The sequence below is a fragment of the Hippopotamus amphibius genome, chromosome 14, assembly GCF_030028045.1.
Source record: "Hippopotamus amphibius kiboko isolate mHipAmp2 chromosome 14, mHipAmp2.hap2, whole genome shotgun sequence".
Taxonomy (NCBI): domain Eukaryota; kingdom Metazoa; phylum Chordata; class Mammalia; order Artiodactyla; family Hippopotamidae; genus Hippopotamus; species Hippopotamus amphibius.
This window is the reverse complement of record NC_080199.1, coordinates 3,398,596-3,426,237: the sequence shown is the minus strand read 5'-3', so window position 1 is coordinate 3,426,237 and position 27,642 is coordinate 3,398,596. Positions and strand designations below refer to the sequence as shown.

The following is a 27,642-nucleotide window of genomic DNA, read 5'->3' as shown; positions in this document are numbered from 1 at the left end:
CACATATGCAAAGGTGCATGGTTGTGATAGTGTTTTATGAATCTGTGGAATGTTTTGACACTGCAAATAGTTCTTAAAAGCAAGTGTAATTTATAGATAATAGTATAATTTCTGTTTCCAGGCACCTTGCTAAGTACTTTGTGTACAGCATCTGATTCAGATTCTCATATTATCCAAAAGCCCCCAGGTGAGGGAGGAGGTGGGGTCTGTGGCAGGATCCCTGCAAACCCAGCTGTGTCTGTGAGACCCTGACCAGTGCAGGCAGGCAGCTGGGTGGCTCAGCTCTCACAGAAACACAGCAAGTGATCTCGTCGGTGCCTGAGATGAGAAATCAAGTCCACGTGACTCAGAAACGTGCAGAAAGAGTTAAACTCCAGATGCTTAAGTCTACTTACAAGCAGAGGAAAACTTACTGTTACTGTCAGTGATGCCGTTGGCCATTCTGCATCCCTGCTTATAGACTGTGGGCACCTCAGGTAGCACATCCCATTTTACTGGCAGAGAAGCGCCCAGTGCATTGTGTATAGACCCCCGTGTGGGAGGCAACGTGTATATGGAGTGACATGAAGGAAAATGCCTGCAGCAGGTGATTTGTAAAAATAGGGAAGGGATGGCAAAGCTGTCTCTTCACCAGGGGCTTCCTCCTCAGGTTCTCGGGGGCAACACGATGGCCCAGTTTCTCTTTTTATGTCCCGAGGAACCTACTGTCACCTCCCACGTGCCCAGCCTGTGGGCGGGGCTCTCCCGTTAGGATCAAGGCACAATGGCATCTCCGTCATCGGACGACGCCAGTCCGACTTTACCTTCATGCAGCCTGAGCGTGTGATCAGACAAAGGGCAGGAACTGGTCAGTTGCACATTTTGGTTCATAGCTATGTGTGGTGTTTATAGATGTAGTAAAGACTTTTCCCCCAGTTATGGGAATACCACGCTGTACTGCTTATCTGTGGTTCCATCCATCCACAGGCTAGCTGTACATATAGATACTATTTCATTTAAGTGGAATAGGCCATGGTATTACATGTCTATTGTTTCACTCTTTGTTTTGAATTGATTTCCAACTTAAGGAAAAGTCACAAAATTAGTACAAGGAACTCCCATGTGCTCTTTTCCCAGATTGACATTTTTCATTTCCTTTCTTCTTTTCTCTCTTCCTCTCTCCTTCCTTCCGCGCATGTGTGTGTGTGTGTGTGTGTGTGTGTGTGTGTGTGTATGTGCATTCTCTGAACCACTGGAGAATGGACAAAAGTGTCTTTTTGCCTAAATACTTTGGTCCATATCCTGAGACCATGGACGTGATGGTAGATGACCTCCGTAGATTATCAGACTGTTAAACATTGATGTGGTACCAGTATCTAGTTCAGAGCTGATGTAACACTTTGCCAATTATCCCACTCTCGTCTTCCATGATGATTTTCCCCCTAATTTGGGATCGTTTGCTGAGTTCAGTTGCCATTTCTCGTTAGTCTTCTTTAATCTGGGACACTTCCTCAGCTTTTATTTTTCTTCATGACATGAATATTTTAAGAAGTGGAACAACGTTTGCTCCGTAAAAAAAAATAATAATAAATAAATAAATAAAAAAGTAGTGGAAGCCCAGTTTTTGAACAGTGTCCCTCAGTCTGGGCATATTTGCAGTCTCCTCACGTTGGGATCAGTGTCCGCCTTCTTGGCAGGAGCCCGATGCAGGTGATGAAGTGTCCTCAGCACATCACGTTCAGAGGCTCACGGTGACCGTTGAAACCTCCGTGGTGACCTTCACCTTGATCGCTTTGTCCTTCAGACTTCCCTAATCTAGAGTCACGGTCTTCTCTTTGTACCTGATAGGTACTTTGTAAGGAGGTATTTGAGGCCGTGTAAGTATTCTCCTCCTCAGCAAGCTTTCACCCACTAGTTTTGCATACCTTAAGGGCTCCTGCCGAAATCAGTGATTTCTCATTTGGTTGCACAGTTGTAGTTTCCTAGCCCCATCGTTCCACCAACAGTGACATTCTGCTGTCAGAACTCCCCTTTCTAATTCATGCATGCATGCATTCATTCATTTTCAGTTTGGGATCGTGGATTCTTATTGTATTTAAGGAATCGCATGCATTACTGTCATTGTTTCGATACTAAAATTGCCCAAGACATGGCCACTGAGAACCCCTCCAGGCTGGTTCCTATGTGCTTTTGACAGGTTCTCCTGTCCTTTTTAGCACTTTCTTATATTCTGGCTTTCCAGAATGTTCTAGGATCTTCTGCCGTGCCTCAGATCCAGAATCAGCCACCTATCCAGGAAGACTTTATTTTAGAGGCAAATGGTGTTCCTAGAAATGGGGGCAGGGTGAGCTTATTGCTACGTGGGTGTTATTGCTTTTAGACCCTTTCAGAATTAGGAAATTTAAGATATAGGTGTAGATTTTCTGTGTGTGTGCATATATATATATATATATATATATATATATATATCTCACTGTATATTAAAAATCATGAGTTTATCATGATACCTTTAATTTTAACCCAACACCTCAGGGCTTCTCTTTGCCTCCCTACAGTCCGTTATTGTATCTCCTTTCTCCGACCCCTCTCCTAGCTCTCTGTTGGTTGATTCACATAGTGACTTTTCACTGAGTGCACCGCTCATAAATATACTAGCTGGACACACACGATAACCTGAGTGCAGAAATGGTGGAAACTAAACCACTTTGCTGCCACACGTTGCCAGCTGGCTGATGGGCTGAGACTGGTCCTGGATGCTTTCTGCAGGCTACATCACACTTTCATCTTGTAGGGATCCACACAGCAGGTACTCTGGTGGGTGTTTCATAGAACAGGCAATTAAGGCTGAGAAACGGTCTACATACAGGTATGAGTAACACAAGCAACGTGCCTTCCAGATCCTTACCTGCCACAGACATGGTTTTCGCTTTGCTTTTCAAATGTGTCACCAAAAATCCACCCACTCGTGAGCCCATTTCTCCCTGACGTGTCAAGAAACACAAATGGACCCGGAATTACTAGAATTTTTATAACCTAACATCTAATGTATCAGCTTGCTTTCACGTTCCAGCTTAACTGGACCAGAAAAAGAGGCACTTTTCCCCCAACAGCTGAGACAGCCAAATGAGACAGGGGCTCCCCGATGTCTGCATTCTGCTTGGGGAGAGGTTCCTCCTGGGGGCGTGTGTTCCTGGCAGTTATTTTCCTGGAAGGGAGAGCTGCTGACCAAAACCATAAGTCTTCATGACTTGGTCAAGTGCACTGAGGCCCCTTAGGTCTGAGCAGGTCCGATCCGGTTCCGGCTGTTAGGAGAGCAGTAAACGCCACTCAATTCCAGAGCAAAGAATTCAGGGCACAGGTGGGGGACAAGAGTGTAAGATCCGGACTCAGGGCCAAGGACAAGGAAGGTCAGAATTCATCAAACAGTGTGATGAGTACTGGGGAGAATAAAAAGGAGGGCAAAAGGAAAGGTAGACTCTCAGCTCCCTCCCCACCCAGAATGTTTTAGTGGTTAGAGGTGTAAGTGTAATGCTTGCATGAATGACGATTTCAATGACACTCACAATGTTCGTTTATTTATCTCCTAGCTAGTGAAAATGTCGTGATCAATCATCTGTTCCAGTCGAAACTGTCACAAACAGGAGCCCTCGTATCTTCCTTTCCTTCTTTTAAATTCAGAGGACATAAATCTGCCTGGCTCAGTAAGAAAATGACGGCTGCTTCAATGATCGGAGAAAACAGAAATTATCTAGAACTTAGTAAGGTAGGAGATCTTATGATTCGTGTCTGGTTGTTTTTAAGTTTGCTGAGCACATTTGCTGCTTCTTTTAATGAAAAAAAATATGCACAATCCTCAATGCTAATGGAAAGAAACTGATATTTTAATTTAAAAAATGAAAGAGAAGACTGCTCACCTACAGTACAAGCCTGGAAGAGAGGACAGTGTGAGAAAGTGCAGTGGAGTGAAATTTGATAGCAAATACCCGGTCGGTCATTTTAGTGGTTGTCTGTGAGCATGCTTTTAAGTCTCATCTCTGCGACTGTCTTTTTGATGAATGGGAGGTAACTTCAGGGGCGGCAGGATTAAAGGGAATAAACTTAGCTACCTTATTCTGTTGACATTAATCACGTCAGAGGCCTCAGGTCTCTAAACAATAAATTGTAGTTTCTCATACAGACATAGTGTATTTTTCAGGCCCTAGAGTGTTTTCACTGTGTGTTTTGTAGATGTTTAATGTATTTTGGCATTACACTAATTTTTTATTGGGGTATAGTTGCTTCGCAATGTTGTGTCAGTGTCTGCTGTACGATGAAGTGAGTCAGCTATATGTATACATGTATCCCTTCCCTCATGGACCTCTCTGCCCCTTCATCCCACCCATCTAGGTCATCACAGAGCACCGAGCTGAGCTCCCTGTGCTGTACAGCAGGTTCCCACGAGCTGTCTGTTTTATACATGGTCATGTATGTCCATCAGTCCCAGTCTCCTGATTCATCCCCCCATGTCCACAGGTCCATTCTCTACGTTTGCATCTCTGTTACTACCCTGCAGATAATGGGTGTTTGTCCCACACCAGAGTGGTGGCACTTACACCCTAACGATCCTGACAATTTGTAAAATAGAACAAAAAATTCAAGCGAAGTGTTGTTTCAAGCTGAAATGCTTTAAGTTTATGAATTCAGCGCGTGGTTGCAGCCCAGTTTGTTTTGCTTGCCTTTATAAAAACTCTGAAAGACAAGAAATACGATTGGGAAGGAGTCCAGGACAATCCACTGTAGAAATCCGGTCGTTGTGGCTTGCTGGAATGCACTTTAGCTTGCCAGTTAAAATAAAAGCATAATTAAAATCAACTCTATTACAGAAGAGTGGCAGAAATGTGTAGAGCATATCAGAAATGTATGTGTGCGTGTGTACGGGTTTAGCCGGTAGACCCTAGAATTAAGGATCCTTTGATATAGTTGTTCCAGAACTGGACCATGGCGGGAGTTCAATCTCATCGCATATAAAATGACATCTTTTACATGAAAAAGACAAAGCTTCCCCTTTGTAATAAGGACAATCTCTATTCCTAAGGGTTTCGCTGAAACTTCTGGCCCTTCCTTTCTCAGCCATCCTGGAAATCATGAGCAAGAAGTCACCACACACCTCCAAACTGCAAATTTTAACCTTAATTATTAAACATTACCGGGCATAGATGCCATTAGTCTTTTCCCTAAAGGACTGCAAAAGCGAGATAATTCACAGCAGTTCCTCCACCCAGAAAGGGAAATTGAGTGTTCACTGTCAAGGGATGAAGATTTCTTTGTTATAATCTTCCCCTAAGAGTTCCATTCCTCTCTTCCCTCTGAGGGTCCTCGCCCCTTCACACCCACCCCTGTGACCAGTAGGGTAGCCGTCCACCCACCCTTCCACAGAGCATCACACTTGGCTGTGTGTGCGCAGAAAACAGGCTGATCCTCCACCAGTCACTTCATTTCCCATTCCCTTCTCAGTTACAACTGATCATTTCAGGTTGACGGTTCATCTTAATGGAAGGAAATGAGCTATTGCCACGATAGCAGTAGTGCTGTATTGACAAGAATGTTTCATCAACTTCTTTCTTCTGTCAAAGAGACCTTTTATTTTAAGATGAATGATTTTGGATCGATAGATCTGTTGGTCTCAGTCTGTATGATTCTGTGAAATGTCATAGTACATTAGCAGCTGAGGTTTCTTTTAACCCCTGGTGGAAATTAATTACCTTCTGCCCTTTCTTTCCTCGCCCACTGGCTTCATTTTCATTGACTTCTTTTATCTGCATTATCATTTAATCTTTGCTACATGTGAATTTTTTCCTTTTAAGAGCTATATAATAATCACTTATTGAAGAAAACAGCCTACTGTCATTTTTCACAGGCAAGTAATTTACTAACCCTTTTTAGTCATTAAAAAAAAGAAAAAACTGGGAAAGAAAAAATGTGTGGGACACATTATAGTTAACCTTAGGGAACAAACCAATGATTGTTAAAACATAGGCTCTGTGTAACGCAAGATAGTATCCTTTTACCCCAGAGTAAGCTACGTTTCATGATAAACGTGGACAATTAGTGATACAATCAGGATACCAGGGTGAGCTTATTGTACCACCAAGCAAGTCAACATCTGTCAATTCTCAGATTAAAGTAGATGCAGGTTCGTGACAGCCATGGACTTGAAAGGCTGCAGTAATGGTGATTTTCCATGTAGTCGCTTATTTTCCTAGCTCATAGTACCATTACAGAAAATCATTTGGCACTGATTTTTATAGTCTGTTTTAAATCTACATCTGCCTGTAAGTGAATTTACGTGGATGGGAGGGTTAAGTGTTTTCCTCTAAACTGGAATTTAGTAAGATAAACCTGCTCACCCTTTCCTTTTGTTCTCATTACAGTTATTAAAAAAGAAAGGAAATTCTACATTTCTTCAAAGACTAGAACGGGGAGGTCCGGCCACCATTGCATCGCAACTCAGGGTGAGTGACACTTTCAGATTTCAAAAACTTCCACTTTGATTATATCACCTGTAGAGGGTTTACGTGGAATTCTCCTCCTTGTTGACCACTTGAGGACCTTCAAAAAAGTAAACATGCACACACGCACGCGCGCACACACACAATGTGCGCACACACACACGTGTGCACGCAGTGACTAAATGCATGTCAGTAAGGATCATGGACTGAAGATGAAGGTTTCTGTTTAAAAGCTGCTTTACCTTGTCGGTTGGTGTCTTCTTTGGGGAATCAGTTGTGTTTTACTTCTCTCCTTAGAAAACTCTGACGGATATTACTGGAAGACTTCAGAGGTGCACTCCACACTTCATTCATTGCATCAAGCCCAACAACTCAAAGCTGCCGGATACTTTTGATAACTTTTATGTGTCTGCTCAGCTGCAATACATCGGGGTCCTGGAGATGGTGAAGATCATCCGACACGGGTACCCTGTCCGGCTTTCCTTCTCGGATTTCCTGTCAAGGTAGGTTTTGCTCTTGAGTCCGCTTCTTCCCGGCGCCATGTTGATGGTGTTGTCGCTGGACCTTCTGTTTTCTTTGCTGGCATTTCTTTTCCTGTTCATTTTCTTTTGTCGTGAGTGAACAAAATACTTTGGGAAACAATGAAATGCACTGACAAAGCTTATATAAAAAGTTACAAAACTTTACTGCAGATGATAGCTTGGAAACAGTTTTCTTGGTCCCTTAAATTTAGGTTTCCTTGGATTTAAAGATTTATAAAATTATTGCTTATAATATTGGCACAAAATTATAATTTCATATAAAAACCTATGCATGTGATTATTTTCTCCTTTATATGTGTGGAACAAAATATTTTTTAGGTCAAGAGTTGGCAAGCTGCCCTCAAGAAGCCCACTACCTATTTTTTGTGAATAAAGTTTTATCGGAACACAAGCAGTGAAAATAATGAAGATGTCTGTTTTTAGGCAATCAAAGAATAAAAAGGGGGTGGGCAAAAAGGGAAACCAGAAAGTATTTGGTAACTTATATAAAAACATGAAATTTTAAAATAATTTGGATGTAAAATAATATCAGTATAGCAAGTATAAAACCTGGCATTTGTGGTTAAAAACTGTATGACAGTGGTATGGAGAAGTCTGTTTGGCAAACCGCTCCCCTAAAAGAAGAGCGTTTAAGACTTTTGTTGAGCAGAAATTCATTCTGAGCCACTGCTATGAAGAAACCACGAAACTCAGACCAATCCACCAGACTATTCAGAAGGGGGAGATAAAATCCCCCACATTTCAGGGTCAAGTACCTGGAGCATGAGTACGTTGAACCTGCAGAGTGTGTAGTACCGATAGAGGAGATATTTGTGTTTGAAAACTTAAAAGCTGCTTATTCATGGGCGAATAGACACCCTGTCTCCTATTTGCAGGGAAGAAGTGCAACGTGGGGCATCACCCAGGGGCACATTAACAATTAATACGCGCTGAATGTAAGGATTAATTTGTGCTTCCGTTGGGTTGGGAGGGTGGTGTCCCACCACTGCGTATCGTTCACTAAGGGGCCTCTGGTAGGCACAGCTCTGACCTGCCTCCTTCTGTTCCCTCAGTGCATGGACACCCGTGTATAGTCTTCAGAAATGTTCGGCCTGTTAATGAAGATCTGTTTCTCACACATTATAGTTTAAGTATTAAAAGTCAGCCTTCCCACCCCTTTAAATCCAAGAGGTCTTTGGATCGATGCATTTAAAACCTGCCCGTATACAAGTTTAAAGTAATAGATTCCTACATTTACCCCCGACCTTCTGAATGACAACCAACAGAGAGTGGGGTCCGAGGATGGGGTTTGTCTGAAGGGGAGGGGTATGGCGCTGTTAGCCGCTGGTGTCACATGGTCTCCAAGAGCCACTGGCCTTGATAAATTGTAGTTCACTCAGCAGTACCGACTCCCTTCCCAAGCTGTGCTGAGAACAGTGGTTCTCCAACGTTAGTGTCCGTCATATAGGCTTGTTAAAATACAGATCCCTGGACAGCAGCCCCAGAGTTCCAGGTTCAGTAGGTCTAGGTGAGGTCTGCTAATTAGCATTTCTGACGAGTTCGCAGGTGATACCGATGTTGCTGGTGTGTGGACAACCTTTCGAGAACCACTGCCCTAGAGCATCTGCTCACTTGGGGATAATGTCTTCCTTTGGCTTTGTTTTTCCCCAGCCAAGGGTTGGGCGTAGGTGAATACCTTGCTAATCAAAGGGACCTTGTTGAGGATGCAAAATCTCAGATATTGACTGATTTACTGAATTAAAATCTGAAAATTTGTGGAGATTTCCAAGTGACCTGGGTAAACTTGACATTTCCAAAGCACTGTGAATGGATTCCTGCATCGGATATGAAATACGATTAATCTCACTCTGTGAGCAGTTTTTTAAAGTGCATTTCATGTATTTTCTGCTGTTTATTTTGTTAGAGCGTCTTAGACTCGTGGAGTCAAAGAAGCTTGGCATGAAAATGTCCCTGGGAGTTTCTCTGGTATAATCTTTAGTAGCTGCATGGATCTCCTTACAGCTACTCCACCAAGCAGTCACTTGAGCTGTCCTGTTCTCCCAGAAGAGGGTGGGGAACGTGGCTCTGTGTGTGTGTGTGCGCATGCGCACACACCCACTCACACACGCGTGTATGTGTACACAATATTATATAGCATAGTAATTAGAATTTTTTTTACCTTTGTTACTTGTATTTGTCTAGTTTGACATATATACGTATACACCTACCAGGACTTATCTCTATTAAAATAGTTTATACAATGATTATCTTTTAAAATTAAGTACAATCTTCTGTATATATGCATTTCTTGCTTTACTCTGACTTCTAGGCAGAGACCACGTCTTACTCGGTCACAGTGTCTGTGCTTTGTGGGTGTTTAGTCAGTGTTTTCGGAATGAAGCTGGCATTGGAGATTAAAAGTTGTTCAATGTAAAGTAATGTTTCTCCGTAACAGAGACCATAGCTGTACTGTATTTGTTTAAAAGAATAGTGTGGATGGGAAGTGTTACTTTTTGGTAAATCTCTACATTTCTTTAACCAGCCCTTATGTAAAAGGAGATGTGACCTCAGTTTATTATCCTCATTTGTAATTGCACATCAGTAGAAATGGAATTATTAATGTACTTCAACGGAAATTTGTCACCATCTCTCTTACATAAAGGACGCTCGTCTGGAATATTATCATAAAAGCACTGGTCTGTAGAGAGACTTTCAGTTTCTATAGAACTCGAATAAAACACACTCCACATAGTGTCACATCAACAAGTAACATATTTATTCAGAAATCTCATCAGAACCTTGAAATTCCCCCCAGGCAGTCCAGCATCCTTGTATAAACAAAGCCTCGAGGTGCAATTTAATAGAAGTTTTTGGTTGCCAAAATATCAGATAACAGTTCCTATGTAAAACATTTCTATTTGTATCACCTTGTCTTAACTGTTAGAGAATAAAAACTGAACAAAAAATTACTTTGTTTAGTTTACAAAGAGGAATGTGGTTACCGCAAAAATATCGGACAAAGAAGAAAAATATGTTTGTTTTTGAGACAAGCACCCACTCATTTGAACAGCATTTATCGCTTCTGAAACCCAACATGACAGTCAATGTGGATAATGGACATTTCTGTGGAATCTGTAGGTGGACGTGATGGTATTGCAAACTCGCTTCCTGGTATCCTGGCTTTAAAAACTGTCCATCATTCTGAGTCTTCCTAATCAAAACTGGAGAATTTTGTTTGTTGAGAAATCCTATTTTGATTAAATGAGAAGCATGCTTGTTGAATTTTTTTCCTAATAGCATCAACAGCTTTGTGATGGGGCAAAAAAGATGCAGGGTCCTGTCTCCATGTCAAGAGACCTCACAAGTTTGGGTGTATGAGGAAGAAGGAAAGGAGCAACAGAAGTCAATTATTATGTGCAAATTGTGATGCCTAATTGCATCACCTATTGCTGTGGACTGAGCTGTTCCCTCCATAAAAACTCACATTGAAGCTGTAACCCCCAATGTGACTATGTTTCTATAAAGAGATGATTGAGGTTAAATGAGTCCTAAGGGTGGGGTCCTGATCCAATAGGATTAGTGTCCTTATAAGAAAAGTCACCAGAAAACACGTCCTTCTTCTCTGCTCTCTGAGGATGCAGTGGAAAGGCAGCTGTCTGCAAGTCAGAAAGTGAGCTCAGTAGAAACTAAGCACCCCATACCTTGATCCTGGACTCCCAGCCTCCAGAACTGTGAGAAAATAAACTTCTGTTGTTTAACCCTCCAGGTCTGTGGTATTTTGTTATGGAAGCTTGAACTGGCTGAGATACCTGTGTTTGTAGGTATGTGTTTATATGATCTCAATAGGTAGCAAAGCTACACAAGTTATGTTGGGAAGTGTTTGGTACCTTGTTCGTGTTACATGATACTCTTGTGCTAATGGGAAGAAGTGTAGTTTACACGCACATATCATGGTTTCGAAAACTCATGTCTCTGTTCGTGTAATCATATTCTTTCTATCTTTTTCTCTATTACTCATTGGCATTTACTTGGTATTTAAGATTTCCTCAGGCATCGTCTCTGTTGAAAAATCATTTGTAAAATCCAAAATTGGTTTGTGTCTCTTCTCTGAGCTTCAAAAAGGTCTCAGGTATTGTACTTTTTGTATGCTCACTGGAAATGTTAATGTATATGCCAACCTCAACCACGAGAGCAGAGCTTAGCAAACTACGTCCCACTGATCAGATACAGCCTGCCACCTGCTTTTGTAAGACCTGAGAGCTAAGAATGTCTTCTACATTTGTAAACTGTCAGATTTAAATGGTTATATGCATACCTACATAATCTCCTCAATTTTGCCTCTTGGCATGCAAAGCTAAAATGTTTACTCTCTGGCCCTTTACAGAAAAAATTGCTCCCCCTGCCCTAGACCATAGGCCCCTTAAATGAGGGCAGGTGTTACTGCATGCGAGGACACTAGCAGAATTCCCATCCCCCATTGTGCTTCTGGGTCCAAACTCTGTGAAATCGAACAGAAAAGATCTGACACCCTCTTCCATCTCAGTAGCTTTCTCTAATGTTGGTTGGATTCCTCAGTTTGTGAGAACTTTCTGATGGCATTGTAAAAGACAAACTCTTACCAATACATTCTGTAGAACATAAAATCCCAAGTCAGTGGCTTGCAACAACAAAGCTTCCTTTCTCTTCTACAATATATTTGACTATGTTTAGAAGTCACACACATGCACACACACACACCTAAGCTCAAATCAGCTCTAATTTGGGCCTCTTTTTCATGATGCACCCCGGAGTTAAGGAATAGCCCTTTCTATGTTGGGGGAAAAGAGACATGGCTGAGTGGCTTTTACAACTTGTGCTGAGATGCAGCATCTGTCCCCGTCTTATATTCCACAGGTTAAATGCAGTCATGTGGCCCAGGCCAACATCAGTGGGGTGGAGAAGTGTCTTACTCATGGGTAATTCCCCAGAGCATGTAACAGAGGGTGGGGATGTGTACACTTCTGGCTCAGTTAGCAGTTGCCCCAAAACTTAGTGACATAAAATAGCAATTTGTTATTTCTTCCAGTTCTGTGGGTTCACTGGGCTCAGTGGGGCAATTCTTGGTTGGGGTTTCTCCAATCGTTTCAGCCATCCAGCAGAAGAGGCTGGCATTAGCTGGACTGGATGGACCAGACAGCTTCTTCATCCCTGTGTCTGGTGCCTGGATGTTCTTCCATGTGATCTGTCTCTCCAGCAGAATAGTCTGGACTTCTTACCTGGCGGCCCATGCTTCCAAGGGGCAAGAAGGGACACTTTCAGTCCTCTTACAAGCTGGGCCGGGACCCAGCACAGCATCACTTGCCCTGTATTTTATTGGTCAAAACAGTTGCAGACCAGCTGAGATATTTTCATTGGGAAGCAAGCATTTGATCATGGCCAACTTTGGGACAAGCTACCATATCCCTTCAAGGGGATAACATGCGAGTAATTGGGAGTGATGCTGAAAGCTCTGCCTGTGTGCACCAGTGCTGAGTTGAATCTCCAAGACAGAGTTTTGGGTGAAGTAGAAAAGAATAGCTTTGTTGCTTTGCCAGGCAAAGGAGGACATAGTGGGCTTGTGCCCCTCAAAACTGTGTCCCAATTCAGGAGGGTTTGGTGAGCATTTTTATAGCAATGGCACAAAGGCAGGGCTGCTGATAAGGTGCAGGGTGCGTGCAGGGCCTGCACTCCTTTAATCTGGCCTCAGGTGGTCTCTTGAAGAGCTTTTTTGGTTCCTTTAATCTGGAGAGAAGAATGCTAACATCTTCCATTTGTTTGGGGGTTTAGTTCTGTAAAGAGCTCAAAGATATTGTTCTGCATGTCCCTTGGGGGAACCAGGACCCTGCCCGGAGGCTGCACTGTTGTTTCTTGGCTGCTCCTCCCTTGTCTCCCTCCCTTCCCCGCTTAGCAACTGTTTGAACCTGCCCTTTGGAACTCAGGGAACGTCATGGAGGCTGAATAGAGAGGCTCCCGTGCCCAGGAGCCCCACAGGGTCCTGCTCAGTTTCAAGAACAATAAAAAAAATGTCAATAGTCATGCCTATACCTATGAATTGCTATTATTTCATCCTTCACCAGTACGGGCACTTGATGTGTTGAATAATGTAATATCAGCCTTTTTTTTTTCCAAATTGTAGAATTGAGGGAAAGAATAATATGAGGCAGTGCCCAAGAAATGGTTGTAAGGCGTCTTTCAGGGTAAGGTGCCATGCCTGGTACCTCGTATGGCATGGACCATCGTTTTCAGAGCTTTCTTCAGTACCCTGTGTGCTTGTGACGTTATAATTAACATGGCTTTTTAATGGTCATCCAAGGCCGTGCCAGATCTTAGTCCTAAGCACCTCTACTCTTCTCAGGGCGCTAACCTTCTAAATGTTCATCTTTTTCCAGGTTCAGAAGGGACGTCTTTTGGCATCTAGCTGTGGGTCTGGGGTGGCAGACTTGGAAGGGTCACGCTCATCATTCATCTATGGGCTTCTTTTTGGTCGGCAGGGGAGGGCAGGACGGCATCACCACAGGAGAGGCTGACCCTTTAATGAGGCACCCTTGTTTGGAAAAGACAGAAGGGCTTGTCCAGTAAAAGGGACTGTATTACGCTTGGCAAGGTGAGGGCGCATGAACTGTGTTTGGAGATTGTTATTGGATGAGGTCCCTCGTAGAAACAGTCTGAGTCATTTAGCTTGTTTGAGTGACACAGTTGTTGCTGAAAGGTCAGGCTGTGAAAGAACACAGCCGTGATATTAAATCGGGTGTGGGGGGAGAGGGATGAAAGGAGACACACTTCAGCTAATTGGACTAAACTAGCCGGCAGCAGCTGCCCCGCCAGCAGAATCACCAGCTACAGATCTGGGTTGGAATCGTCTAAAAGTTTTCCTTGTTCCTTGGAAGTGATGTCAGTTACTGTCAATACATCTTTAATAGAAACGTGAATTCATACGTTCAGGAGCTGTTAAATATCCTAATTTGACTGGCAAAGGATACATTTTCTTCTGGGTAATTTTGCCAAGTCTCAGCGTGTTCTTTCTGCTAACACCACTCTGCAGGGTTGGCTGATGGTCTGAGGTTTAATGAAGTTTGGGAGGAAAGAGGGCCTGTTACTTTTGAATGAAATATAAAATAGGAAAGAGAAGTATAATAGATTCTCAAAGCCATTTCAGTTTAAACGTAATTGAGTATATCTTTATTGGGAACTTGTTATACTGCTCAGTGGATTACGAATCGTACATTACCCCATAATCCACTCTGGACATCTGGAAACTTCTTCTATAGACAGCAAGGTAGGAACTGTTGTGGGATGACAGGCCACAAGGTCACTGATAGAGCTACTCAACTCTGCCTCGTGGCAGAAAGTAGCTATAGACAGTATGTCCGTGAACAGGTGAGGCAGGGTTCCAATAAACTTTGTTGCCGTAAACAGAAGGTGGGTGGTTTTGACCCAAGGGTACCTAACCCTTTATTTGGTCCCGTCCATCCTCTTGCTGATAGAGTTGGGGGACATTTTGTAGAGAAAAAGGGACAGATAATGCAAAGTGACTTGGATGTTTGCATTTGTACACCTACCATCTGGCTTCAATCCTAGGTTCTACTCTAATAAGCTAGATGATCGCCCATGACAGCATTCCTTCACGCATTCCTTCACCGTTCACGTCTTCATTACTGTTCATTCGCTCTTATTTCACTGCATCAAAATGCTACTGTGCCTTGGGAAGTCCCCATCAGCAGCACCTGGGGCATCACCGCTGGGTCTCATTGCATCCTGCTCTGGGTGTAGCTCCAGATCTGCACTTTGTACTCATTCTTCTGTTCCTCATAATGACCTTTTTAGGTAACTGCTCCCATTATACAGATATTACTTATGATGTAATTGATAATTGCTGAACCTTTGATTTAAGCTTGCCTAAGGTGATACTTAGCAGGACTGACTCAGCACAGGCTCGCTCTTCACAAGCATCGCCTCACTGAATCCTCGCAGCATCCCCATGAGTTGTATAATATGATAATACCCATATGTGCCCGCTTTATAGTTGAGAAAACTGAGGTCCCAAGCAAGGAGTGAGGTACTGGTCCAAAGCCTCACACCTCACCTTGAGAGTGTTTTTAACCACGCTGCAATCAAGATTTGCGCTGATACTGGCGATGTCTCAAAGGAGTTGCTCTTTCTACTTTTTCCACGACGATGTGCAATCTCTTTACACTTGACTGCCTTTAGCACCCACAGGCCAGAGCACAGGGTGCCTGAACAGCGATGGGGCAAAGAATTCCCTGGGGTATGGATGGGGCAAAGTTCATCACCAGCCCTTTACTCTGGAGTACCTTTGCTCTGTTTCCTGAAAAACAATCCAGTTAATTTTGCTGAGTTTCCTGGACAGAGGTCACTCCTGTACTCGCCAGCGATCTTGCAAGCATGTGCCCTGGTGACACTGCAGCTGGTGGTGGAGTGTGGATGGATCTGTCATGCCCTCTGAAAGGTTAGCTCAAGAAGAGTAAGACAAGTGACCGCTGGAAATGGAGAGCTGCACGTTTTCATTTAAAATCATATAAAAAAGGCTTTAGTAACTTTCTAACAACCTTGGAAACAATACCCCAAACTGACCAGTCTAAATGATTTAAAACAAATCTGTAATTCCACTTAGGTAAGCATTCAGTATGAAACAGATGAAATCAAGGTGATGTTGTTATTCCAGAGAAATAGACAAGAAGCTATTTTCAGGATAAATTCAGTACTTTGACAGTTGTGCTTTATTTTTAATACAATTTTGGGAGTACATCGAAAAATTCAGTCCCAGAATTACGAATCTTATTATTGACCATGTGATTTATCTGGGCTCCCGCACTTCCCTCCGCTAACAGAGTTTACTGTTTTTAATTATAAGTTATGTCAGGGGAAACATAATCATAGGATAACGTTGCCTGCAGGGCCAAATCAGTTTTAAATAATGACCTATAAGTTGCTTGTTTCACCATTTTAAATTCTTTAATTCTGTTTATCGGACAACGGTGTTATGTGAGGGTACCATCAGTGTATGATAGTTTTCACTCGTGGTGTGACCCTGGTGACTCAGGGGTCCACAAAGAAGCTCAAGTCATCCTTAGGGCCTTTGAGGGGACCTGATTCGTATCATTTTACTTATCCAGTTCTTGACCAAAGTGAGAAGACAGAAATCATCAAAATGTCATCTTTCTTGCACATAAGGTCGAGGATGAAGGACATTGCTTGGTGTAAAAGGCAAACTGTCTGCTAATAGAACCCCAGAATTAGGCAGAATTACACACACACACACCCCCTGCCAATCACAGGCAGCTTGGGCTCAGATAGACCTCCCGATGAGGGATACTGTTCAGGTATGGCTTGGAGCTTGGAGAAGAGAAGGAAAACAACTGTTCCTTTGCAAGCAGTTTGTTCTCAAGCAGCTGAGAATCCTGTTTTTTTCTCACCAAAATTACCAAATAGATTAGTCCGTCACTAGCCTTCCCTCGTGAATTGTGAAGGATTAGAGTGGCTCAGAGTGTCACCGTGCCTCTGTCTCTAAGAAAACATCAGAGGAGAAGAGGAAGCGTCCTCGGCTAACCCTCAGCATTGTCTTGTGTTCTGGACCAGAGGACGCACCCAGGAAGCCCACCAATAACAGTGGGGTTGCTCAGCTTCAGGGAGGACATCTGAGTCAGCATGGTCCTCCTCCATCTTCATGAGCACTCACTGCTTCTTTATGTCTCTTTCTGGGACCAGCAGTTATGGATTTTGTACCCAGAGACTCTGCAGTGGGCCAACAGTGCATTCCTTTAATTGATGTCAAGGCCACTCTGTATTCAAGACTGTAAGTGCATGTTATTTCCCATCCCAAACCCGTCCTGACACATTGTCCAACAGAGCCCATCAGGGATTCTGCAACCAGAATAAATGAAAATATTAAAACAAAGAGCAACTCAAACAATAAAACCCCAGGAGCCTCCATATTCCCAAATTTGACTATAAATCTTCTTCCGTTATTAAATTCCCAGTGAGAAAGGAAAGTTCAAAGATTAATACATCTTGTAAATTAAAGTCCAGAGATACTCAGTTCCAAAGGAATTGAAATCCCAGATCTGATTACCTTGACTTTCTGAATTTAATGTCCAGAATTCCATATGCATAAGTTAAATGACTATTTCTGAAGCATTCTTTCCATTTTTCTAACTTGGCTCAGACTTAGCTAAAAAGGTTCCATATGTCTTGGTGGAGCAGGGGACCCTTCAGGGTAATATTCCAAGCAGTTAGTCATTGGATTAGTCTGTTTGGACTGCTGTAACAAAATACCATAGTCTGGGCGGCTTAAACAATTGGCATTTGTTTTCTTACAGTTCTGGAGACTGGAAATCCGAGATCAAGGTGCCATGGAGACAGATAGAGACAGAGAAAGACAGAGAAACCCCCCTCTCTACTTCGAAGGACACTGGTCCTGTTGGATCAGGGCCCCATCCTTAGGAACTCATTTAACCTTAATTACCTCCCAAAGGCCCTGTAGACGAATACAGTTACATTGGGTAGGAGTGCTTCAAAATATGAGTTTTTTGTGGGGGGGGAGAAACACTAAGTGCGCAGTAGTCATCTTAATGATGTGACTAATCCAGACTTCATTTGTTGTGTTTATTAGTGCCAAACTACTCATCAATTTCCCACTCAGAGTCCAGTGAGTAAATACTAACCATAAGGTTGTTTGTGCACTAATGTCATACACACTAAATTAAGAACTATTCCCCTAGTCTTGGAGCAGTATATAACAGGAGGAATTATTCTAGAATCTAATATTTTGTGTTGCCAGTGACAAAGGTGGTCATATAGTATATTGACCAAACCAGGGCATGTTTAAGAGTGAAATGGGGCCACTGTTAATAATTTTGACGGAAATACAGGTATAACCTGGGACAGTCCCTAGCAAACCAGGACATTGGTCACTGAAACTGTCTTTACGCTGCACTCACCTTCTTGTGAGTTTCATTGCATTTCATTACCAGGAACCTTTAATATCTGTCATTCCCAGCAGACTATAAGCCCTGCTACGGAAAACCTTCTACTATATGCACTTGATAGGTGGCCAGCAGCATTTGTTCCATGAACTAAGACATGAATAACATTTTAGTTTTCTCTATAGATTTATGGTTGAGCTCTAAACGGCGTGTCCAAGATGTGGCATTCGTTGATACCCTAGGATGTGTCCCTAGGTCAAACCAATTGTCATTTTCAAACCACCTTAAAATGAATGGTTTCAATATGCCTAAACATTTCCTTTTTATTTATTTATTTTGGCCATGCCATATGGCACGTGGGATCTTAGTTCCCTGACCAGGAATCGAACCCATGCCCCCTGCAGTGGAAGCACAGTGTCTTAACCATTGGACCACCAAGGAAGTTCCTAAACATTTCCATTTTAGGGTAGCCATTTAAACTTATAACTATACAATAATGCATGGATTTGTGCTCTATATTGATTTTTTTAAGCTCTTTATTGGAATATAATTGCTTTACACTCTTGTACCAGCTTTTGAGGGACACCAAAGTGAATCAGCTGTATTTATACATATATCCCCATATCCCCTCCCTCCCGCGACTCCCTCCCTCCCTCCCTGTCCTGGCCCTCTAAGGCTTTCATTTGATGATTCTTTCTTTGTTCTTTGAAATGCTTTGTTAGCCGAAAGTGCTCTCTGTTTTGTTGCAAAGTGGAGGATCAATTTATGCAGTAAAAATATTTTTAGGAATAAAACTATCACAGTAGACACTGGATTGATGATCTCTGTTTAAGGGAGAAGCTATTACTGACAAAGTAATTTTCAGGTAGGGCTGACCCACTTAATCCTATTTCCACAACATACTCACTTGAAGCATTTACTACAACTACATCATTGTAAGACCCTATTACTTAAACTTGAAAATTTACTTTTGTGGCAAGTTAATGAGTAAATATATAAATTATGTGAAGTAAAGACTTCTAGATTTAGCAGAAATCAGTTTTGGAATAACTTTAAACTAATATTCTTACAGATCTCTATCCACTTATGACCAAAAAAATCCCAATGTATTTCTGTACATAGTTCTCAGCTATTTTCTTCATAGCTGTCAAAAATGGGATAACTTATATTAGGAAGGAGCTTATAATGTATTCAAAACAATGAAGTTTGCAAGAAAATGACTCATGTGAAGTGACCTGAAAATTAACAATGCACGTTGAGAGACTCAAGAAGAAAGAACTTTAATAGTAATGAACAACCTTCTCAGCAACTGACGGATGGTTAGAGATGGGGCCACGTGACTTTGTTCCAGCTCTGATCACCATGACACGAAAGATCAGAGTCCCACTCAAGGACTAGAATACCACATGTGGCATTCAGCAAAAGGACACTCTCTCCTTTCTTTGAAGAAACTTCTTTTAGATCTTTACAAAGCAAAGGAGTAATGATGTATGCATTAGATTTAATAAAGCAATGATTATTGAACAAGATAGTAAAACAAGAAAGTTATATCTATACATTTCCCATTAGAGATAACCTACACATCATTTCTAGATTGACTTTTACAGATTTATCAGGAAGAGACTCATTAAAAGGAGTTCCATGGCTATTTAAAATTCTACTGCGCTTGTCCCAGTGAAAGGTGTATCTGGAGCAGGTATAGATGCAAGAGAATTTATTTTCAATACCCAACATACACCATTGTCAAGACCAACATGGACACCATAATCATCTTCCCACACTTGAATTGCACAGTACAGCATTGTTTGATTAGGTATTTTTATATGTTGATTTCTAATTCTTTGTAGCGTTTTGATCCTTACTCCAAATAAAGCGTACGCATTCCGATAACAGGACCTGCATTTCCCCCAATGCCTGGCCCAGCACCCGTATTCATGGCAATTGACTGAGTTCTGTGTCCTAGTTGTGTATCTTGTTTCACAATACAGGTTGGACCCTCTTAGTGAAGACGCTCATGGTGCATGCCCACTGAGAGTGGTTCATTTCCTCATGCCATGTGGTACCGTACCCAAGAAATCCAGTGTCAAAGGCATCTTCTCCCATCCCAACTCTTCAGTATTGGAATACAAAAGATTTGGAATAAAGGAGTTTGGTCTTCCCACTCTACCATAATATCACCTTACTGCCTTATCGAGATGGAACTTTAGTGATATATACCCGTCTCCTATCCTAGATGGTGTCCCCAGCACCTAACACAGGGCCTGATACAAGGCTGGTGGCTGATAATTATGTCATTGCTATTGAAGTAATGAATGAAGCACTCAAACCATCACAGGGAATTTTGCAGGGAGTGTTCTTCCTCTTTATGCCTCCACTAATGTGTATAAATTCCGTGTTATTAAACACACACATACACACACGCATACACCCCAAGCATTCGTCAGATCAAATTCTTTAAATCAGTGTTTCTCAACTATGGCACCTCGGTAGACTCATTAGGGTTTAAAAAAAATTATGGGTGGCTGTGTCAGGGCCTGGGCAGTAGGTAAGTTTGCCAGAGAGGAGACAGGATACCCAGTTAAATTCACATTTCAGATAAACAACAAATGTTGAATCCATTTTCTGTGCTTTTTTTTCCATCAAGAGGAGATACTTCTCTGGTGTTTACTTAACATACAAACTAAACATCAGAAGCAGCGAGAACTTTGGTTTCTATTGTAGGCATCCGGAACAGATTTTTTGTTGTTTCTCTGAATTCTTTTTAGGAACGTGAATTTATTTATTTCTAGAAAATTTTAACAGTTTTAATAAACTATGATTGACATGCCATAAACTGCACCTGTTTTTCCGTTTTAAAAAAAATGACAAGTTTTGACGTAAACCTGCATCTCAGAAACCATTTCACGAGTCAAGATGGTGAACATGCCCACTGGCCCCAAAAGATTCCTCCTGCCCATTTTGTAGCTTCACCTTCTTACCCATCCTTGCTTCCTCATCTCCAAACAAGCAATGATGCTTTTGTTTACTATAAATTAACTTCATTTTCTAAAATATTTTACAAATGGAATCATAAATTGTGTACTCTTTTTTAAATCCGGCTGCTTCTGCTCAGCACAGGAACGTTGACATTCAGCCGTGTACTTGTGTGTTATCAGTGGTTTACTGGGTAGTATTCCTTTTGAATGTCCACTCACCTGTTGATAGGTATTTAGGTTGTTTCCAGTATTTGGTTTTTACAAGTAGAGCTGCCGTGAACACCTGCGTCCCAGCCTTTGCATGGATATGTTTTCATTTTGGGGGTGGAGTTGGGGGCAAAAATATAGGAGTGGAAGGGCTGAGGCATATGGTTAGCATATGTTTAACTTTTTAAAATACTGCCAAACTCTTTTCCAAAATGGTCGTAGCATTTTGCATTCCCACCAGCAGGGTATGAGAGTTCCAGTTACTCACACTTGGTAATTGTATCTTCTGTCCTTTTTTCTCTTCTTTACCAGTCTTGCTAGATAGAGTTTTATCAGTTCCATCAGTCATGTCGTTCTTGATGTCCTCATGGATATAAGCTAGTATCACATTGTGAGTTTACTTTGCATTTCCCTAATAACTAATGATGCCCACTGCCTTCCCATGGGCGTGTTTGCTATCCATACATCTTCTCTGGTGACTTTTCTCTTCAAATATCTTGCCTAATTTTTCACTGGGCTGATTGATTTTTAGAGTTCTTTATAGATTCTGAAAACACGTATGGATTAAACATCTAATTAGCAAACATTTTCTCCAAGATTGTATCCTGTCATCTACATTGTGAAAAAGATCGCATAAAATTAGTGTTAATTATTCTTTAAATATTTGGTAGGACTTACCAGATATACTATTTAGGTATAGAGATTTCTTATTTGGGAGCATTTTAAATATGAAATCAATTTATTTAATAGTTCTTGGTATATTCATGTTGCCTAGTTCATCTTGTTTGGATTTCAGTAATTCACCGTTTTTAAGGAATTGCTCCATTTAAATTGACAAATTTATCTATAAAGAGTTGTTTGTAACATTCCCTTACTGTACTTTTCATATCTACAGGGTCTTTTCTAATAATTGTGTCTTCTTTCTTTTTGTTCCTTCTTTACCAGTCTCACTAGAGTTTTATCAATTTTATTTATTCAAAGAACTACCTTTTGATTTTGATTATCTCTATTATTTTTGTTCAAATACTTTCATTGATGTCATCTCATATTTATTATTTTTTTCCTTTTGCTTGCCCTGGGTTTATTTAGGTTTTTTCTTTCCAGTCTTATGGTAGAACTTTAGCGATATGAAACCTTTCTTCTTTTTTAACATAAGAATTTAATATAAATTTCCCTCTACATGTTGAAATATCATCATTGAGCGGATGGTGAGTTTAACACATTTTTCCAGTAGCCACTGGCCTGAAATCCAGGCAGCTCTAAACCCAGCAGTGGGCATTGGCGCGAACAGAAACGGCTCCAGGAGAAGCCCTCTACTCCAGGCTCAAGGGGCAGGACATGAAACTAGTAAAGCTCCAGCATGTGGAGGTACACTGCTTTTCATCTCCCCCATTCTCTCATGCCTCATCCTAAGCTGTCCTGTGGCAGAGGGCCCACAGACAGCTAATTCTCAAAGGGAGGGGAGCTTTCTTCCCTAGTCAGAAGAGGTCCCAGGAGGGTGGGATGAACTCCTGTTGATCGTCTCTCTTTCCTGTCAACCTACAGCTCAGCCCCAGATGCAGGCACAGCCACAGAGATGCACCACGGAGCGGGTAATAAAGTCCCAGTCTTCAGGCTGGAGGATAGGAAAGGGGAGACTTGGGGAGCAAGAAAGTGCTAGGGAGACTGGGAAGGAGGGGAGCCCTGGAAAGTGATACAGTAAAGCTTTTTATGAACCCAAGGCTCACCTCCAAGCTATGTGGGTGGGGGGGGTTATATACGTATTTCACTTTCTTTTTTTCTGTTCCATTTATTTATTTTTCATAGACTATATGTAGAGCACTTCTAGGTTCACAGCAAAATTGGTTGGAAGGTAAAGAGATTTCCCGTATGCCCCCTCCCCTCCCCCCCCACTCCTCGTGCACAGCCTCCCCCATCAACAGCATCCCCCAGCAGAGTGGTACATTTGTCACAATAGATACACCTGCATTGACACATCATGGTCACCCAAAGTCCGTGGTTTACATGATGGTTCACTCTTGGTGTTGTACATTTGAACCTTCATTTTTTAAAGATATTTTTACATGGTAATTGAGTAATTGAGTATGATGTGTCTTGGAGACGTTTTCTTCATATTTCCTGTGCTTGGGGTTCATCAAGTTCCTTGGATCTATGAGTTCCTTGGATCTATGAGTGTGCAACTTTCATCAGATTTGGAAAATTTTTGTCCCTATTTTCATGGAGAATTTTTTCTTTCTCACCTGCTGTTGCCTCTCATTTAGAATCTACAATTACATGTATATTAGGTACTTCAAGTGGTCCCACAGATCACTGATGTTCACCTTTGTTCAGTCTTTTTCTCTGTGTTTCCTTTCGGATAGTTTCTGTCGCTGTGTCTTCAGGTTCATTACTCTTTTCTTCTGCAGTGTCTAACCTACACTTAATCCAATGCAATGTATCTTTTGCTTCAGTTACTGTAGTTTTCATCTTCAGAACTTCCACTTGGATCTTTTAAAAGTCCTTCATGCTTTTAATAAATTTAATCTTTATTTTAGTGTATATTAGTCTACTAATTCCATTATATGCCAGTTCTAGGTCAGTGTTGAGTGATTAATTATTCTCTTTATAATAAATCATATTTTCCCCCTTCTTTGCATCCTGGTAATTTTTGATTAGATACCATATATTATGAATTTTACATTTTCAAGTGGTATGTATTTTGTATTGCTATAAATAGTCTTGAATTTTGTCTAAGAAACAATTAAGTCACTTGGAAAAAAGTTTGTTGTTTTCAGTTTTTCCTGGCATACTTTGTTAGTTAGAACCAAACCAGTATGTAGTCTGAGCCTAATTATTTTATACTACTGATGCAAAACAATTGAATTCTCTTCCCAGTGCCACATGAATTGTGGAATTATTACTCTGGCTGATGGGAATAGCTCTACTTCCTTCCTATCTTTGCCATGGGAATGGTTCCCTCTCCTCCATTTGGGTGGTTCTTTCCTGGGACGTTGGCGGTTTATTCACATGGATGTGGTGATCAGTATTCTGCTCGAGACTTGAGGGGGCTCTGAGGATCTCTGGAATCTTCTCTCTGTGCAGCTGTCTCTTCTCGGATTGCTGGCTCTGTGAACTCAAGCTGCCTTGGCATCCCTCGGGTCCCAGTGCCATCTCCTCCAACAGGGAGAGCCTCAGGCTTCACCTGGGGTTCCTCTTTGGACCACAGCCTGGACCTCCCCCCATGAAGTAAGCTGTGGGACTCTTGGGGCCTAGTTGTCTCTCAAGGACCACTGACCTTCATTGTGTGGTGTCCAGTCCCTGGTGTCCATTGCCTCACATATGTTGTCCAGTTTTAAATTGTTCAAGGATGCAGAGTAAAACTAGCCCCTGTTCCTCCATCTTGACTGAAAGCAGAAATCTGCAAATTTAATTTTTTATATTGGATTCCTAATAGATGTGTCTTTTATCTATTAAATTGTTCCTGGACTAGCTTGCGAGCACCTGTAATCTATTCTTACAACAGAGAATTTCCCAAAATGAATGCTATTGTTTGAAGGCTCGTGTTTTTTAAAGGTAATTTTTGATAGTTTGGTTCATGGTACACTCTTCTCCTTTGATCTTCGAATTATGTATACCAGCTTTTCCTAAACAGACTTGTATCTCTGTATAAAAATTAACATAGAGCAGCTGGTATTTTATAAAATGATGATGCTAGACAAGAGTTTGGATAGGAAGTGGAGGCGAATACTATATTTGTTTGAATGTGCATGGGATTTTAATTAAGCTAAAATTAAGCACGTTAGAAACTGTCCAGGAAGCTGATGACTTTTTTCTTATTCTTAGGGAATTCATGGGTTGGAAGCTTCTATGACCAAAATGGCCAGAAATGCATATTTATATGCAGGGCCCTGAATAGACTTATGAACATTCTGCCCCCCACCCCATGCCAAAAAAAAAAAAAAAAATGCTTTGACTCAAGAAAAAAGTTCCACCTGCTTTGCCCACAGGAGAATTTTAAGAGTTAGCAGGAAATTTCCCATTCTCTAATTGATGATCTACCGGTGCTTTAACCCAGGGAAACCCTGAGACATAAAAGATCCTTAAGGTATTTCAAAAATTAATAGGTAACAGGATAGAGAGAGATGCTTTTTATAAGTACCTTTCACTTACATTTCTCATACGTTATCTCAGAAATCTTTACAACAACTACCTGCAAATATTGCTATATCCATTTATCAGACATTTATCAGGTCAAGAATAAGGCTCAAAAAATTGAGATTTAAGCAAATACCTCTGGCCTTCACTGTGTACTATTGCCATTCCATTTCAGTGGTCAGGGAATATATGAACACACATATGTAGCATATATAGTATAATAGATAATATAACGTATATAATACTAGCAATAACTGCTTTGTTTCTAAGAAACAAACAAAAAAACCTAAGTAAGACTGTCCTTGAAAGGTATAAGCTACATATATATCTCGTACATTCTTTCCTCAGGGTTTTCACTTTATTCATTCAGTTAAAAAAATAAAGTCTTCGCATGAAGCTGTAGGTATATCATTCATTGAAGCATTTAAAATTAAGAAAAGTAGCAATCGCACATGAAACCTAACACAGTGCAGTGTTACATGATGCCTGTACTTCATTTCCCTCTACTTTTTTATTTCTTGCCCTAAATCTTACCCAAGAATTCTCTAAAGACCTACAAGCTTGAATGTTCGACATCTCTGTAAAAGTTTTTCAGCAGAGTTAATACTGAGTTCCTACAAACGACCTGAGGCCAAGCTAAGTGTTTAGGATACAAAGATGAGTAAGTCTTGCCCATGTCTGATGTATCTCCCAGGTAAGTTGGGGGAAGAGAGACATGCGATGGTACCAGGGTGTTGTCAGGACCTGGAAGTAAAGCCCATCATCCCACCAGAAGGAATTCCGAGGGCACTCTTGAGCAGTGATGAGAAATAAGCTCGTTGCAGGAGGTGATGGAGGAGATCCCAGACTTAGCCCGAGACCTGAGGATCTGATGTGAAAGGAAGGAGGTGAGAGCATCAGAAGGTGTCCAGGCAGGATGTTCTCGTGGCAGCGGCATAAGTACATCAGAGAAGACAATAGCAGACGGCAAGGCAAGACCTGTGTATTTTAGGTACAAAACTTGGACTTTATCCTGTAGCTAATAGACATTAAATGTTTAAAACTTGAATCATAATGTGGTTTTATTCCCCTTCAAGCTAGATGAGGGGTCGGCAAACGATGGCCCATGGGCCACATCCAGCTGGCAGCCTGTTTATCAGGTGAGGTGTTCTTGGCACATAGCACCCTGTTTGTTTACGCACTACCCATGGCTTCTTTCATGTTACAAAAAGGCAGGATTGAGTCTACAGTATTTCCTGTCTGGCTCTTTACAGAAAAAGTTAGCTGGGCCTTGAGCTAGACCTCTCCAGCACACTGTTTTCACCTGACACTGGACCAGATCATTGTTTTGGGGTGAGATAATTGTTTGTCCCCGAAAAATGCTGAGAAAAACAGTGTGAGGAGTTGACAAGACCGGGCAAAGCAGGTGCATCTAGGAGACTATTCATTCCAGTAATTGAGACAGAAGTGGTTGAGGCTTTATGGAGAGAACTTAATGGAGAGGAAGAGGACATAAACTTTAGAGGTGTTTAGGATGTGAAATGATCCATACCTGTGATGGACCTGTCTTTAGAAACTTCCAGGTTTCCAGGTAGGGAGGTGGCTGGATGGTAGATCCCAAACAAGAGCATTAGGAGGGGGCGTGGAACGTGAGGTGTGCTTGGGAGACCCATGCTGGCTGTCCAGGAGGCAAGTCAGCGCATGGGTGTGACGTTCAGGAAAGTGATTATTGTGTCTTACTACACAAAAGTTAAAAACGTTAGTTTATGAGTGATCGTTATAGCCTTGAGTGTTTTGAGACGACTCAGGAGAACATTCCAGGAGAGGCAAGAAGCAAGTGCTGAAAAACACATGCACTGATGAGAAGGATGGAGAAAATGAAGTGTGTAAGGAGGGTGACAAGCTGTGGGCCAGCTGAGAGGCAGCCGCATAGAATGGGGAGAATGTCTCAAGGAGGAAGCAGTCAGAGGTTTCATATGCCACAGAAAGGTCAGGCGACATGAAAACAGAGAAGTGTCGCAGCAGGAAAAAGCCCTGAAATGCAGCCATTGGATTTGACTGTGTAGAATTTGTTAGCTATCTTGACGTATGATGTTTCGATAAAATGATGGGCACAAAAATGGAAACTGGATTGCAGGGGCTGGGGAGTGTATTCGGATGAGGAGGAGAACTGGATTTGATCACTGCACGAATGCTAACCCACCCCTTGCTAATTCTCCATTAACACATCACGTTGTGGTAAAGTATAATTTTCAAAAGGGTGAAATCATGACTGTCATATAAATGTATTATGAACACACACCCAAGAGTTTATTCAGTTCCTTATGTAAAAAGGAAACTAATAAGGTATTAAAACCAGATTTGATTTACAAATGAAGAATTTATTTACAGAGACTAT

At 41.6% G+C, this 27,642-nt stretch overlaps 1 protein-coding gene across 1 annotated transcript in view; it reads left to right on the top strand.

Annotated features, from left to right (window-relative positions):
* MYO16 (myosin XVI) overlaps positions 1-27,642 on the top strand; it is a 419,267-nt gene that overhangs the window by 282,132 nt on the left and 109,493 nt on the right. Inside the window, exons 24-26 of the mRNA XM_057707440.1 lie at positions 3,567-3,742; positions 6,390-6,470; positions 6,765-6,970. Of these exons, the coding sequence (XP_057563423.1) occupies positions 3,567-3,742; positions 6,390-6,470; positions 6,765-6,970 (463 nt within the window). The remainder of the gene's footprint in view (positions 1-3,566; positions 3,743-6,389; positions 6,471-6,764; positions 6,971-27,642) is intronic.